At 44.3% G+C, this 13,031-nt stretch overlaps 1 protein-coding gene across 9 annotated transcripts in view; it reads left to right on the top strand.

Moving 5' to 3' along the window:
* LOC138480864 (phosphatidylinositol-binding clathrin assembly protein-like) overlaps window positions 1-13,031 on the top strand; it is a 1,856,059-nt gene that overhangs the window by 773,579 nt on the left and 1,069,449 nt on the right. For 7 of the 9 annotated variants that reach the window (XM_069612640.1, XM_069612642.1, XM_069612644.1 and 4 more), the window contains exon 11: window positions 7,123-7,259. In XM_069612640.1, the coding sequence (XP_069468741.1) occupies window positions 7,123-7,259 (137 nt within the window). The remainder of the gene's footprint in view (window positions 1-7,122; window positions 7,260-13,031) is intronic. The other 2 variants (XM_069612639.1, XM_069612645.1) reach the window with 1 other exon arrangement.

Below are 13,031 nucleotides of genomic sequence, written 5' to 3'. Positions count from 1 at the left end.
TTTCACTCTCCCCTCTCATGGTTCTATTTGCGGTCGAGCAGGTAGAAGAGTAGTACCACGTTCTCCCCCACATGCCCAGAAACCACCTTCTAGCAGCCCTTGTCTGCGTAACTATAAATTGGAAAGCAAGCACTCTCCCCACCAAAATAGACTGACTGCCCAAAGTGAAAGAGATCTAAGAGATAGTCTCACTGCTCTGCTCATGAAATCTCACACGCACATTGCTCAAGAGCTCCCCTTCCTCTAATTTTTAAGACAGTTACCCCTAAGCCCTGACACACTTGCTCCAATCCAGAACGACCATTCGCCTAGCGTGCAGTGGGATGCGACTACACCTACGCTTGCTTGGATAGAATCTGTCTCTACTAACTCTAATTGCCATCTCTCCACGCTTACCTCTTTTAGTGATCAGAACTATCCTGCTCAGGGCTCACGCTCAGTAGAAAAGATAACGCAAACATGAGCCTTCGGCCAGATAGCCCAGTTACCTGGACCGAGAAGACCTGGGGGTGAGGGGTGTGGGCACACAGGGGTTGAGGGGAGGGGTTTCATTGTTCAGAAAACAGTTAAAACCTTACATTCTTGGTCACGCACAGAGGTGACTATTCTTGAGAATACTGTACTGTATTTGTTTTGCTTATGTTGATCACAATAAAAAATATATTTAAAAAAATGTTTGGTTTGGGCAATGTACACACTAGTGCAAAAAGACAGTTTTAAACAGCATTTATTTACTTGTGTAACACTAGTGTTACTAAAGTGTCAAGTGCTATGCAAAAAGGTTTAGTTTGTGTTTTTTAAAAAGAAAACACATCAAGCATCCTATTATTACTCAAACTCACTCTCACATAATTGTGGACTCATACACATACATCCCAACATGTTTCTTTCCTTCACATATACCTAAAATATTATGGGAAATTCTTCAGGGGTAAACTATTTTGCTGGTGCAGGAAGCACAATTTACTCTCTAAAAAAAAAAAAAAAATCAACCATGTTTTTAATTTTTTAAAGGATAACCATCGCACTTAATATTAATAGTTATACAGTCCTAGGTATTGATCCCGCGTTGTGGTCATCGCTTGGGGACGGGGGGGGCTGTGTCCTCACCTAAAACATAATAAACATTGGTATACGTTTGCCGTATGTTTTGGAGTATAAATCTCTTGTGCACATATTAAGTTGTTCTAATGCATCTAATCTGCACTGATTGTCTCAGCAGGAACTCATTACAGAAAATTATTTTGTTGAATTTGCAGTCCTTTATTTATTGTTACTGGTTGTAACTGAATTACTCATTTCCTGTACTGCGTTCCCTCAATGTTGATCCTCTTTTGTTGTTCATTACAAGCTTCTGTGTCTTGGATACCAGTTCTCCCTCTCACAAGGTTGATTCTGGTTGCTAGGGGTAGCCATCTCCAAAGGGTGTGCTGTCTTAACACAAATACAGGTATGCAATCGTCGCAGATCTTTAAATAACCGTGAAACAATCAGCTCTCATTGTGGTACTGTAGCTCTAAAAGGTAAAGATAGACAAAATTCTGGGTAGTCTAAATGTAATGCTACCGTATGATTTACCCATTGCTCTCATTTTCGCATTCTGCTCATTGTGTCGAGAATATCTTACTCATACAGGAGTTTTGACTGATGGATGACATTTGGAAAACTGGTTTGGATTCCTGAAATCAACCAATCCTTTTCATTGAGGTCTTTCAACACATTTTTGGTCAAATGTATTAGCTGCTGTTCCTTTTTTTTTTTTTTAAAAAAGGTCAGCTGGTCACGGTTAGTATCCATGCCTGTTCTTAATTTGGAAAGGACTGATCATCTTAATTCAACTGGTCGATGTATTAGTTCGATCCAGTGTCCCACTAGAGGTGCATTAGGGATCAGTTTTTTAGGCATCTTTCGTGTTCACTCATCCTTAATTTGATTTTTCTTTCAGTCTTCCCGATGTAGATTTTATTACATGGACACCAGATGCCGTATATCACCATTGCTGAATTACAATTGGAGAATTTGGTTGGTTTCCATGGTTAGGGTAGACCAAATCTATTTGTGTGCTTTTGGTAGTGAAAGGACAGCAAACACAATTTCCACATGGATTGTGGCCAATTAATTCAGCCATGCACCATTGCTCAGGCAGGGTTTTTTGTTTCACAGGGTTCAAACTAATATCATTCCGAGTTATGTGGTCTTTTAGATTTTTACTTCTTAAGCCACTATTGGTCAAGTCAGTGGTGTCCAGTTTCTGACAATGATCTTCTTGATTGCGTTCGATAGATGGCTATAGGTATTTACAAATACTAGTTTGTCTCTCTTAATTTTGTTTTGTGAATTTTTGTATTCCAGGAGAGTCTGTTGTTTTTAGCTTTTTTCGTGCTTGTGAGGTGAAGTCTGTTGGATACCCCCAATGTTATAGTCATTCATTTATCTCTCTGGCTTCTTTTTTGAAGTCCTCTTTGTTGGTGCTGTTTCTCTTCAGACGTAAACATTTCTTTAATGGGAGGTTATCCCTCACATGGTGGGGGTAGAAACTGTTATAATGCAGGACAGAATTTCAGTCAGTAGGCTTGTGGAATGGTTTCACAAAAATAATTTGCTTTTCTTGTTCCACTGTGATTGTAATATCTAAGAAATTTAGTTCTGTACTATAGTTGGATGTACATTTTAGAAATCTGTCCTAAGTGTTGATCCATTGGCAACACATTTAAAGCTCTTCTGTACTCCCGTTCCATATTTCCAAAATATCATTGATATAGCGTCTCCACACTCAAATGTGCTTAGTGTGCGGGTTCTGGTTCAGTATTTTATTGAGCTCAAATGCTTCCATGTATAGGTTTGCTACACTAGGTGCCAGGGTCGGCCCCATAGAAGTGCCCTGTGCTTAGTCTCCTTTGTTACAGGAATGCACCCAAAGGTGATTGGCCGGCTGGCTGTCCTTAGAGGACAGCCACCCTGCTGTGAGTGACAGCTAGGCTGCGAATGAATGGGAACGACTTGCATAAAAGGCAAGGTCTTTTGCAACGAAGGCAGAGTCGACCACTGGACGAAGGAACCGAAGAAGAGACTGAAGAAGCTTGCTGTAACCTCCTGGACCGTTGGTTTGCCCGATGAAGCCCTGCTGCAGTGCCGAAGCTCCAATTTCCGGATCGACTAGAGAAGCCCGGAACGGACAACTTGTTCCCTTGGGTTGGTGGGACCAACTGACCCCAAGATGAACTTGACTGGAACCCCTCTCCCTACTGCCTGTACTTCTTTGCTGCTGCTCGAACCGAGTGCCAGGGGACAGGAACACCAGAATCGAGTGCATCGTCTTTAAGCTGGACCTGAGCTCCAGGAAGATCCTCCGGACTCCCTCAAAGCGGGACGACCCAAGCCTGAGCCACCTCAACAGAGTGCTGGTCCCCAGACGTCCTCCCTCTTGTCCCCACGACTGAGGCCCAGGAACACAGGATCTGCAGGACTACAACACGAACAGAAGCCAGCTGGACCCTTTTCTTGAGACATAAGTAACTCTCTAACTAGGGGTACTTACCTCTTGTGTGTAGCTTGCTTGCTCTCACTGGAGACTTGCATTAGTTGCCCTTTTCAGAGTTTTTTTGCATCTTTACTTTTCACAAGCCTCCCAGCTTGTGGCCCAGCAGTGATTTCTTTTACAACAAAACTCTAACATTGTGCAAGACTTTTGTGCTAATCTTCAAGAAGTGCCTCAGCTCCCCTAGACTTTGCTCATTTGACATTAGCTGTCCTGGCTCCCTGAAGACTCTTCTTAACACCTTAACTGTCCCTCCAAGAAGTAATACATACCTTACTTGTATAAATGGGAAAGAGTTCACTTACATTGCATTGAGGGATTCTAAAGTGCTTACCCGTTTCAGAAACTTGTTAACCATTGTTTCCTTCCCTAACCTTTTCCTTTTTGTCACAACTTGAGTATTACCATTTAAGTGTGAAAAGTGATATATTAATGTCCACAGTGTCCTAACTATTGAAGTCACCTCAGAGTGTAAGGACATCTGTGTGCCATCCCGAACGGGTATCTACTTACTGTATTGAACTTAAGGAGTGTATTTTTGAAGTTTAAGTGTTGCATATTGCTCCCTTCTAAAGAAGGCGTATTTTATAACTGACTTAAATTAATAATTATTTTAATCAAGATACCTTGGGCATAAGTGTTATTTGAATACATGTCACTGTGAACCTCTATGTTGCAATCCTACAGCTCACATTGACCCCTCTTGATATAAGTTGGCTGCTCAGTCACACTACCAACTTGTGTAGTACAGGCCTATACCAAAGGTTCGGTTGCCTATTGCCAAGAGGACAAGGCTAATTTATTTTATTTTTGGATTTGTAAAGCACACTATAGCCCTCTAGGCAATGAGGCGCTAAAAGTAGACTTAAGGAGGCTTGCTTGTGGGTTACATTTAGTGGCCCAATGTGTGAAGCTTAACAACATACAGTTATTTATATAGTTGAGTTACTGAGTACAATGTTCTACAATACAGAGTATGTCGAGTTCAGGTTATAGCAAGAGTAGAGACATTATGCATGAGGAATAGACTCTTTAGACAAAGAGCCTTGTTTTTAGGGCCTTGCGTAAGGCGGCATGGGACTCGATAGATCTAATCTGGGAGTTTGTTCCAGAGAGTGGCGGCCATAGTTGGGAAACTAGATCCTCCAGCACACACTCTTGAGTGAGTGAGGTACTGTGATGCGGTTGGCATAGGCGGCTGTTTGTCTGGAGATCCTTTGCGTAAGGTAGCTGGGGGCGAGGCCGTGAATACATTTGTGGGTTAGGGCTAGTGTTTTGAAGACGACCCTTTCCTTGATAGGTAGCCAATGTGCCTGTCTTCTGATCGTGGAGATGTGTTCCCTACGAGAAAGGCCAGTGGCTGCCCTTACGGCGTTGTTCTGTGCTATCTGACGTTTGGCCAAGTTCTTTTGGGATGTGCCAATGAGAGAGCATTGCAGTAATCCAGTCTAGAGCAGATGATGGCTCTAGCTCTGGTGATACAGTTCTGTTGGGTTAGGAATGGTCTGACAGCGTTAATCAATTTAGAGTGGTAGGCTGCAGAGGAGGGGATGGCGTTGACCTGCCTGTCCATGGTGAGGCTTGGTTCAAGGTACACGCCTAGTGTTTTAATCGTTTGTGATACTGTGATGGGGATGTTATCAATTGTGAATATTTGGTATTCTTTGGCAAGTTTATTTAGGGTGAAGGGGGATCCTATCAGCAGGAGTTCCGTTTTCTCACTGTAACAGAGCCAATTATCTGCCATCCACGATTGTATGGTGGAGTAGATGTGGTTGAGGGTGTTAGTCAGCTAGTCTCCTGTTAGAGGTATGAGCACCTGGGTGTCATCTGCATAATTGGTGTATGAGATGCTAATGTAGTCTCGCACAAGGTTACTACATACAATCTTGCTTAACAGCTTTCGTTCCAGTGTTGTACAACTTGTCTTCTGCTTCCAGGTTCGAATTAACATTAATTACAGCACAAAGTCTGCATTCTCTCCCTGCATTTTAGAACAGGTCTGGTTGTCCAATCAGGATAGCCAGCCCCCACTGGATTTTGTCCCCATTCAGGCAAGGAGGAAGACAAAGGGCTTCCTGCCTTTACAGACAGACTGGAGCCTGGGCGGGGAGTCCAGGGGACTCCCGCAAAGATAAAAAGCACACAAAGGAAGGGAAGGGAGGAAGGAAGGAAGGAAAGGAAAGGAAGGAAAGGAAGGACAGGGAAGGACAAGAAACACTAAAATGACGAAAAAAGAAGACAGGGCCATTTTGGTAAAATGAGCACCCTTATGTGCCTTTACTGCAACTGTGAATACAGCCCGCGGTAAAGGTGCACCAAATTAATACAAGGTATCACTGCCACCAGCCATTAAAGGTTAGCTTGTCCCTGTAACAGAATTGTTCGAGTTTTAGTGTGAAAGGGGATACATGGTATCTCCCTGGCCCTCTCCATAAGGCGGGGTGTGCTGGTTTCACCAAATAAAATGTAAAAGGGATCCATAGATCCTTTCTACCCCTTGGAACGGTAGTTCTCTCAAGGGTAGGCAGAGAAAGTTTAAAAGGGGAGCCCCTATGGCAACCCAGCAACAACAGGCACTTATTGCCGAAAAGTTGTTAAAAAGGATAACTTAAAGACACTATGGACAGTCTAAAAACTGACATCCATAAAAAGAGTAAAAGATTCTGTCGGTGTGGAAGAATTTCCCACTCAGAGGTATTAAGGAAAAATATCCCGCTAGTAAAGCAAAAGTTTCTGGGGTTGACACAGGTCAGGAAGATTCACAATGTTTATCAAAATCTTAGCTAACATACTGCTGCAGAGTTCTGGTGCCGCAGCAAAGGTCACTCTCCTCTGCCTTGTCGTGCCCAAACTGCAGTACCTCTCCATTTCTACCCATTGACACAGCTGGTCCACAGCGGCACCTTCTCCTTTCTTACATCACTGTTCCCACACAGATCTGCTGCCAGCTCTCTCCATTGTAGAGGGCACTGGTTGGATCGCTGTGCAAGTTGCAGCGAAAAACCCAATTATGTATACAAATTGGTCCTTCTATGTCTTGATGGCAAATGTTTTTTTATGTGTGTGATTTATTTGAGCAGAGACGAGTAAATTGGGAGCTCCCATAATGATGTGGAAGGATGTAAATCTCAAATACAGCCAGGGCACATTTAATATTTTTTATAAGCTTGGGTGAAAAAGAATTATGCATAAACTTGCCAGTGTTCAACAAATGAATTGTTGCTAAAAATGTTATTACCTTTATTTTAAAATGTATTTAAAAAAACATTGAAAGCAGGTCTATCCTGGATTGTAGGGTACATTTGTATAATATGGCCATTGTAAGAAGGATTTTTTCTTATATTGTCATTGCAAGTGCAGTAGAGCTAGCAGCACAAACAGGAACCCACCTAAGGTGTATTAAACTGTTACCATTTTGTAGTATGTGTAGGTAAGTTCACTAAGGGTTCAGACTATTGACCACGTGGGTTTGTCCTAAGATTGACAGTGTAGCTAACGTCATATGGAGAAGGTGCATAGGCATTACATATAATAAAAAAAACTGCTGTTTTCAGGTGCCCTAATTTACAACTTTGTTTCAGGAGCAGCGTTTAAGAGAAATTTCTGTTGTATCAAATTCAACATCTACGTCTGCATCTCCAAGCACTTTATCTGGGAAAAGTGTAAACACTACCACAGCTGTTGACCTTTTCTCCACACCAGCACCTACAACAAATAGGTATGAAATAATTTCTCTCACGCATACTACCTAGCTGATCTATAATGTGAAGATGTATGTTTGTTACTTTCCACCACCTTACATATGGCTCTGTGTACCTTGTGGCCCTCCACACAGTTGCATATCAGCTGATAACCTGCGAGTATCCTAGTCTCTAAAACACCAAAGCAGCCGTAGTTGCATGTGTTTTCTAAACCTGGTAATATATTTGGACTTATGTTTACCACATTAAAATGTACTTTGCTTTTCTATAGATAAAGTTAATTGTAAGGCTTTGCTGCCAAGTTGGTGAATAAAACAAATGTTTTACTGTAACACTTGCTCTGGTCCATCCTATTCCTCTCCTCCCCACCCACCAGACAAATGGGATGCCCAAGAAAGTGCAGTGCGACACTAACGCACCAGTGGACCTTTACCTAACTTGTGGATACACCTCATGTTCCACTTTTCAGCCCACTGCCACCTATTCTACTCTGCTCCCATTGAGCGCCCATGGTGTTGTCTGCCTTCAAGCAGTGAAGTCTGTGCCAATGTCAGTTTTCTGAAGCTCTGCCATATTGCTTCTGCTTTCAGTATCTGGAGCGATCTTAGAGTTGCTTCTGAAGCCTAAAAAAAACTCTACAGTGAAGGTTTCTGTGGACATTATGCAGCATAAGAAGGTGCTTAATGTCTTCTGGCCTGAGCTGCCTCTTGTTAGTTCTCATTCTTCAGTAGTTGTGGGTCAGTTACGGATCACTTTGTCTGGGTATATGTGCATATGTCTTTGACAAGTTGGTGTTATGAAAGATTTTCTTTTTCTGCTTTCCTCCTGTAAACATCTATGGGACACTTTCTTTTTGCTTAGTTTTGAACCTCAAACTGATTTTTGGGACAATAAGTACAGCATTCTGCTTTACTTCCCTTGCCCTTTTGCTCATTGGTATGGGGAAACTAATTAGTTCTTAACACTATCAGTACTGAGAGACCTTGGCCCTTATTACAGTTTTGCTGGTATGCCGCCGGTAATTCCGGCGGGATACCAGCAACACTGCCTCACCATTTCCACCACCCGGTATTATATGGCTATTACAGGCGGTGGAGATGCCGGTAAGTTCCCAATCCATGGAGCCCCCTAGGACTCCATGGATGGGATTGCCAGGCATACTGGCACTGGTAGTGCTGGTGATTCTGGCATTTGATTGCCGGTAGGGTTCTGAACTCCGGCAGGTCGGGCCTGCCCGTAGATCACTTGCCCCACCGGCAAACTATTCTAGTGCTGGAATTAGCGGAATATTTTCCAGACCAGGAATTTATGATTAGCCCATGTGTCTCTTTGTGAACTAATTTCTTGTATTGTTACAATTGCACACATCCCCTTAAAGTGAAGTGTGGTTAGGGCACTTTGTATCCTTTACATTTTCTGTATTGGCTTTTTGATTACTTTGACAGTGTGCCTATGAGAAGCTGGTGGCAGCCGGGATATTTTAACCATTCTAGCACATTTTACATGTGCCTTTTTGCTTTTACAGAGAATGGCTACTAAAGCTGGCTAGCACCCTAAAATGGCTGTGCCACATGGTTTTTTGCTTTATCTTTGATCATATTGTTCTTTGCTCTTCTTCCTGCCTTCTCAGGTCCGGAAATGCCTTCAATGGAAATACCTTTCCTGGGCAAAGCTGTGTTTATTGCTGTCTAACAGCAGTTATTGGGTGTGGCCAGAGGAATGGACTGGTACTGTCTAGTGCTAATCCACATCCCGGGTGCCAGAGTGTCTGTTGCTGTGCCCAGTGGCCATTCATTATTGAACGTTAGAATGATGCAGATCCTTGCCATTGGTGGGCTTGGGATTCCACCCAAGCTGAATCTTGGATAAAGGGAGGGTTCCTGCAACTGTTTATGAAATCCTAGTTGGAGCCAATACCTCTACAAAGAAGTGCAGCAGGCTGACAACCCGAGGAGAACCACTGTATCTGACCAGTATCGACTTTAGTGCCTTCCCAGTAAAGCCCTGCACCTCAGTCTTGAGCTCAAAAGGATTATGTTGGTGCTTCAATCCCTGGACCGGTGTAAACAACCATTCTTGACCCCACTCAAGGATCCTTGCTTTCTGAACCTTCGAAAGAGTCCTTGTCAACCTGTGGACGGACCAGCTCCTGGGCTATTTTGCTGCAACTATCGTTGCAAGGAGCACCTTGTAGCGGCAGATCTTCAGCGTGTACCATACGTTGCCTGCTCCTGCATTTCCAGCTGTCTCATCAAGGGGAGCTGTGCTGGACCTTCTCCTGTGTTTGCTACTGGATGATCACCTTTCACTGGCTGGCCATGGTGTCCCATGGCTGGCTGTCCTGCAGGCGTCTTCACCTTTCCTCGTTTGGGAGTTCCACTGGAATTTGAAGCAATCCCTAAATACCACGATCGACCGAAATTAAATCCTGCAACCCAAAGTAACCCCTGCAGTCTACATGACCCTCTTGAAAGGAACCAAGACTGAAGAAAGAGCCTGCAACAGATTCTGGAACTGCCACAAGTAGTCTCCAGAGAACTATGAAAGGTTAAGTCTACATACCTGCTGCTGTTTGTTAGGAAGAATTCTCAGAAATGTGCTAATTCCCTTCTACCTTAGAGACCCCCAGCTCTTTTGCTGGACTTTAAGACCTTTTTTATCTCGTATGTAATTTTAATGCGATTTTAATTTGTGTTCTTGTTAACTTTGGAGTCTGACAAACTCCATAGGCATCATCTTTACATTGTGTCACACAGCACCTTCAGTGCAGTGGTACAGGGAACGCTCTCAGATTTCTCAAAGGTTTAAATACCTTCTCTTGGTCAAACTACTGTTTCCAAGAGCAGTGAAGTGAAATTGACTTTGCTTACAATTTGTAACTTTTCTAGACCTAGCACACACTATCTTACCATAGGGTACTGGAGGGGTTAATTAGTATCTTATTTGTCTAGTTTCTCATGTAACATTTTTTTATGGTACCCTTTCTACAATTAATAGCTGGTGGCAGTGGTTTACTCTTTACTACCATTGTGTGTTTTTACAGCAGGCTGCGTTCGCAGCTGCAGTAAGGCACCAAGCAGTGCCCATTTTGTCAAAATGGCCCTGGTCGTCTTTTTTTTTGCCACTTCTTGTAAGAAATGTCCTTCTTGAGATTTACTCTGCGTGCCAAACCAGGTTTGGTCCCCTTGTTCATTTTGCCTTTGGCGGGATTCACAAGTGAAGCCCGCCTCTGGCTCCAGTATGTCTGGCAGGGGCAGGAATTGAGGGAGGTGCCCACAACTCCCTGGGCTTAATCCCCTTGGTTACAGGAATGCACCCAAAGGTGATTGGCCGGCTGGCTCTCCGTCAAGGACTGCCACCCTGCTGTGTGATAGACAGCTAGGCTGGAATGAATGGGAGAAACATGATAAAAGGCAAGGCTTTTTGTCTTGGAAGGTACAGTTGACCACTGGACAAGGGAATTCGAAGAACTTGGAAGAGACACCTGCTGCAACTCCTGGACCATTGGTCTGCCAGGTGAAGCCCTGCTGCGCTGAAGCTCTGAATTCATTTCAACTAGAGAAACCCGGCAAGGATGACTACTCCCCTGGAGTTGGTGGAACCAATCCACTCCAAAGTGATCATGTTTGGACATCCTCTCGGAGCTGGCTGTACTTCCACTTCTGATGGAACCAAAGTGCCAGGGAGAGGAACACCAAATCGAGTGGATCACTTTTAAGTCAGACCCGAGCTCCAGTAAGATCCTCCGTACTTCCCTGAAGCAGGACGGACCAAATCTGAGCCACTTCGACAGAGTGCTGGACCCCAGAAGCAAGGAAAGTCCGAATTGGTATCCGAGAACCGCAGTGGTGCTATTTGCTGTCAGACGTGAGGAGCTGAAACCGCAAAGTGAAGCTGAATTGAAGATTGCCCATTGCTGCAGCGGACCTCCCCATTGCAGTGCAGGAGTCCCCAGACGTCCTCCCCCTTGTCCTCCCTCTTGTCCCCACGACTGCGGCCCAGGAACACCAGTTTCTGCAGAGCTGCACAGGAACTGAAGAAAGCTGGAACCATTTCTTCTAATCAAAGGTACTGTAATGTCTAAGAGACTCTACCTCTTTTGTAGCCTTACTTGCTCTCAGTTGAGACATGTCTTGGTTGCCCTTGCAGAGTTGCTTACAGCTTTGCCCCGCACAAGCCTCCCAGCCTGTGGCCCTTCAAGTGAATCTTATTTCTACAAACGTTTCTAAAAACATTGTGCAAGACTTTTTACCTACCTGCAAACAAGATCTTCAGCTCCCAGAGACTTTGTTCAACTAACATTGGCTGTCCTTGCTCACTGAGAGACTCTTCTTACATCTGGCTCTGTGCCTTTACCTTTCTCTCAGGAAAGGGTTAAAATGTACTTGACATTGGAAGGTTTAAAAAGTACTTGACTGTTTTTGAATTATTAACATTTGTTTTATTCACCAATCTAACATTTGCACCAAACTCGGTATCGCTCTAAATGTAATAGTGATAAATCAGTGTACACAGTGCCCTAGCTATTTGTCACCTGAGGATGTAGAAAGTGTCTGTGTGCCATCCCCAATGGGTATCATCTGATTGTGAGAAACCAAGAGTGCGTTTTGCTCTCTTCTGAAGAGGGCCTATATAACTGACTGTTAAATTAATAATTGTTTAATCAAGAGACCTTGAGTGGAAGTGTTTATTTGAATAAAGTTTGCTGCTCATTGGCCTCCGCTCGCATATCCTGGCCACGGCCGCGCCGGAAGGCGTCAGCCGGCCCTCCATCGAAGGCACCCAGAAAAGGCACAGGCCTGTCTGTGCCCCACATCTCCACTTCACCCGCGATGCTCAGGTGGGCAGGAGCCCAGCTTGCTCCGTCCATACAGCAAGGAGGAGCCACCAGGAGCAATCACCAGTGTGTTTCATGGTAAGGTGTTTTCAAGAGTGCAGCCTAAGCACCCCACACCTTACCACTACCCCCTGGAGACCCATCCACCCCATTCTGCTAAAAATAGCACCGTTTTCTGCCTTTACGGAGCTCCCGAAAGTTGCCGACACACGAGGAGCAGGCGGAAAATGGCAGCTGCACTTGTTGTGCTTTTGGTTGCTTAGCAGCTCCTAACGAGCCTGCTGCTTATTGGCCTCCGCTCGCATATTCTGTCCACGGCCGCGTCGGAAGGCGTCAGCCGGCCCTCCATCGAAGGCACCCAGCAAAGGCACAGGCCTGTCTGTGCCGGTCCTTGCCATCCACGCCGTTAGCCAGGAACTCTGGTCTAACCCACATATGGACATAGCATGAGGTATGTGAACACTTACTCATACGAGTACGCTCAGATAATCTGCTATGTACCCACACGGCCAACTGTTACATCTATTATATGTAATTAACTAGCAAAACAACGGCCTGCCCGATAGAGATTACATCTAAGTTAATGATGTGACTGCGTTAACATACGGCCACCCATGCTGCAAATGGCCTTTTGGTCAAAGAATATTAACGCGCTTTGGTCATACGTAGTCATACCTACTTAGACATACTTAGCCCTCAATGTACCTAGCCATTTACGAAATTGTCTAGTCCCTGTTGCACTGCTGCACTAATGCTGTTTCCACCAGTATTTGCAATGCCATTTGATAGCGGCATGTTACACCCAGTCCTTATTTCCATTGCCTTATGTTAGCGGGATTCAGGGTTGCCTACCGATACTGTGTTAAAATCATGCATTGCCTGCCCTGTGTACCTTAGTCAATTTGCAATGCTTCACATCTAGGTGCTGCCTGCCCTGTGTACTTTAGTCAAT

Source organism: Ambystoma mexicanum, chromosome 5p, assembly GCF_040938575.1.
Source record: "Ambystoma mexicanum isolate Mex_15411 chromosome 5p, UKY_AmexF1_1, whole genome shotgun sequence".
NCBI lineage: Eukaryota > Metazoa > Chordata > Amphibia > Caudata > Ambystomatidae > Ambystoma > Ambystoma mexicanum.
Note: the sequence above shows the minus strand (reverse complement) of the source record. Positions and strands in the feature narration are given on the sequence as shown.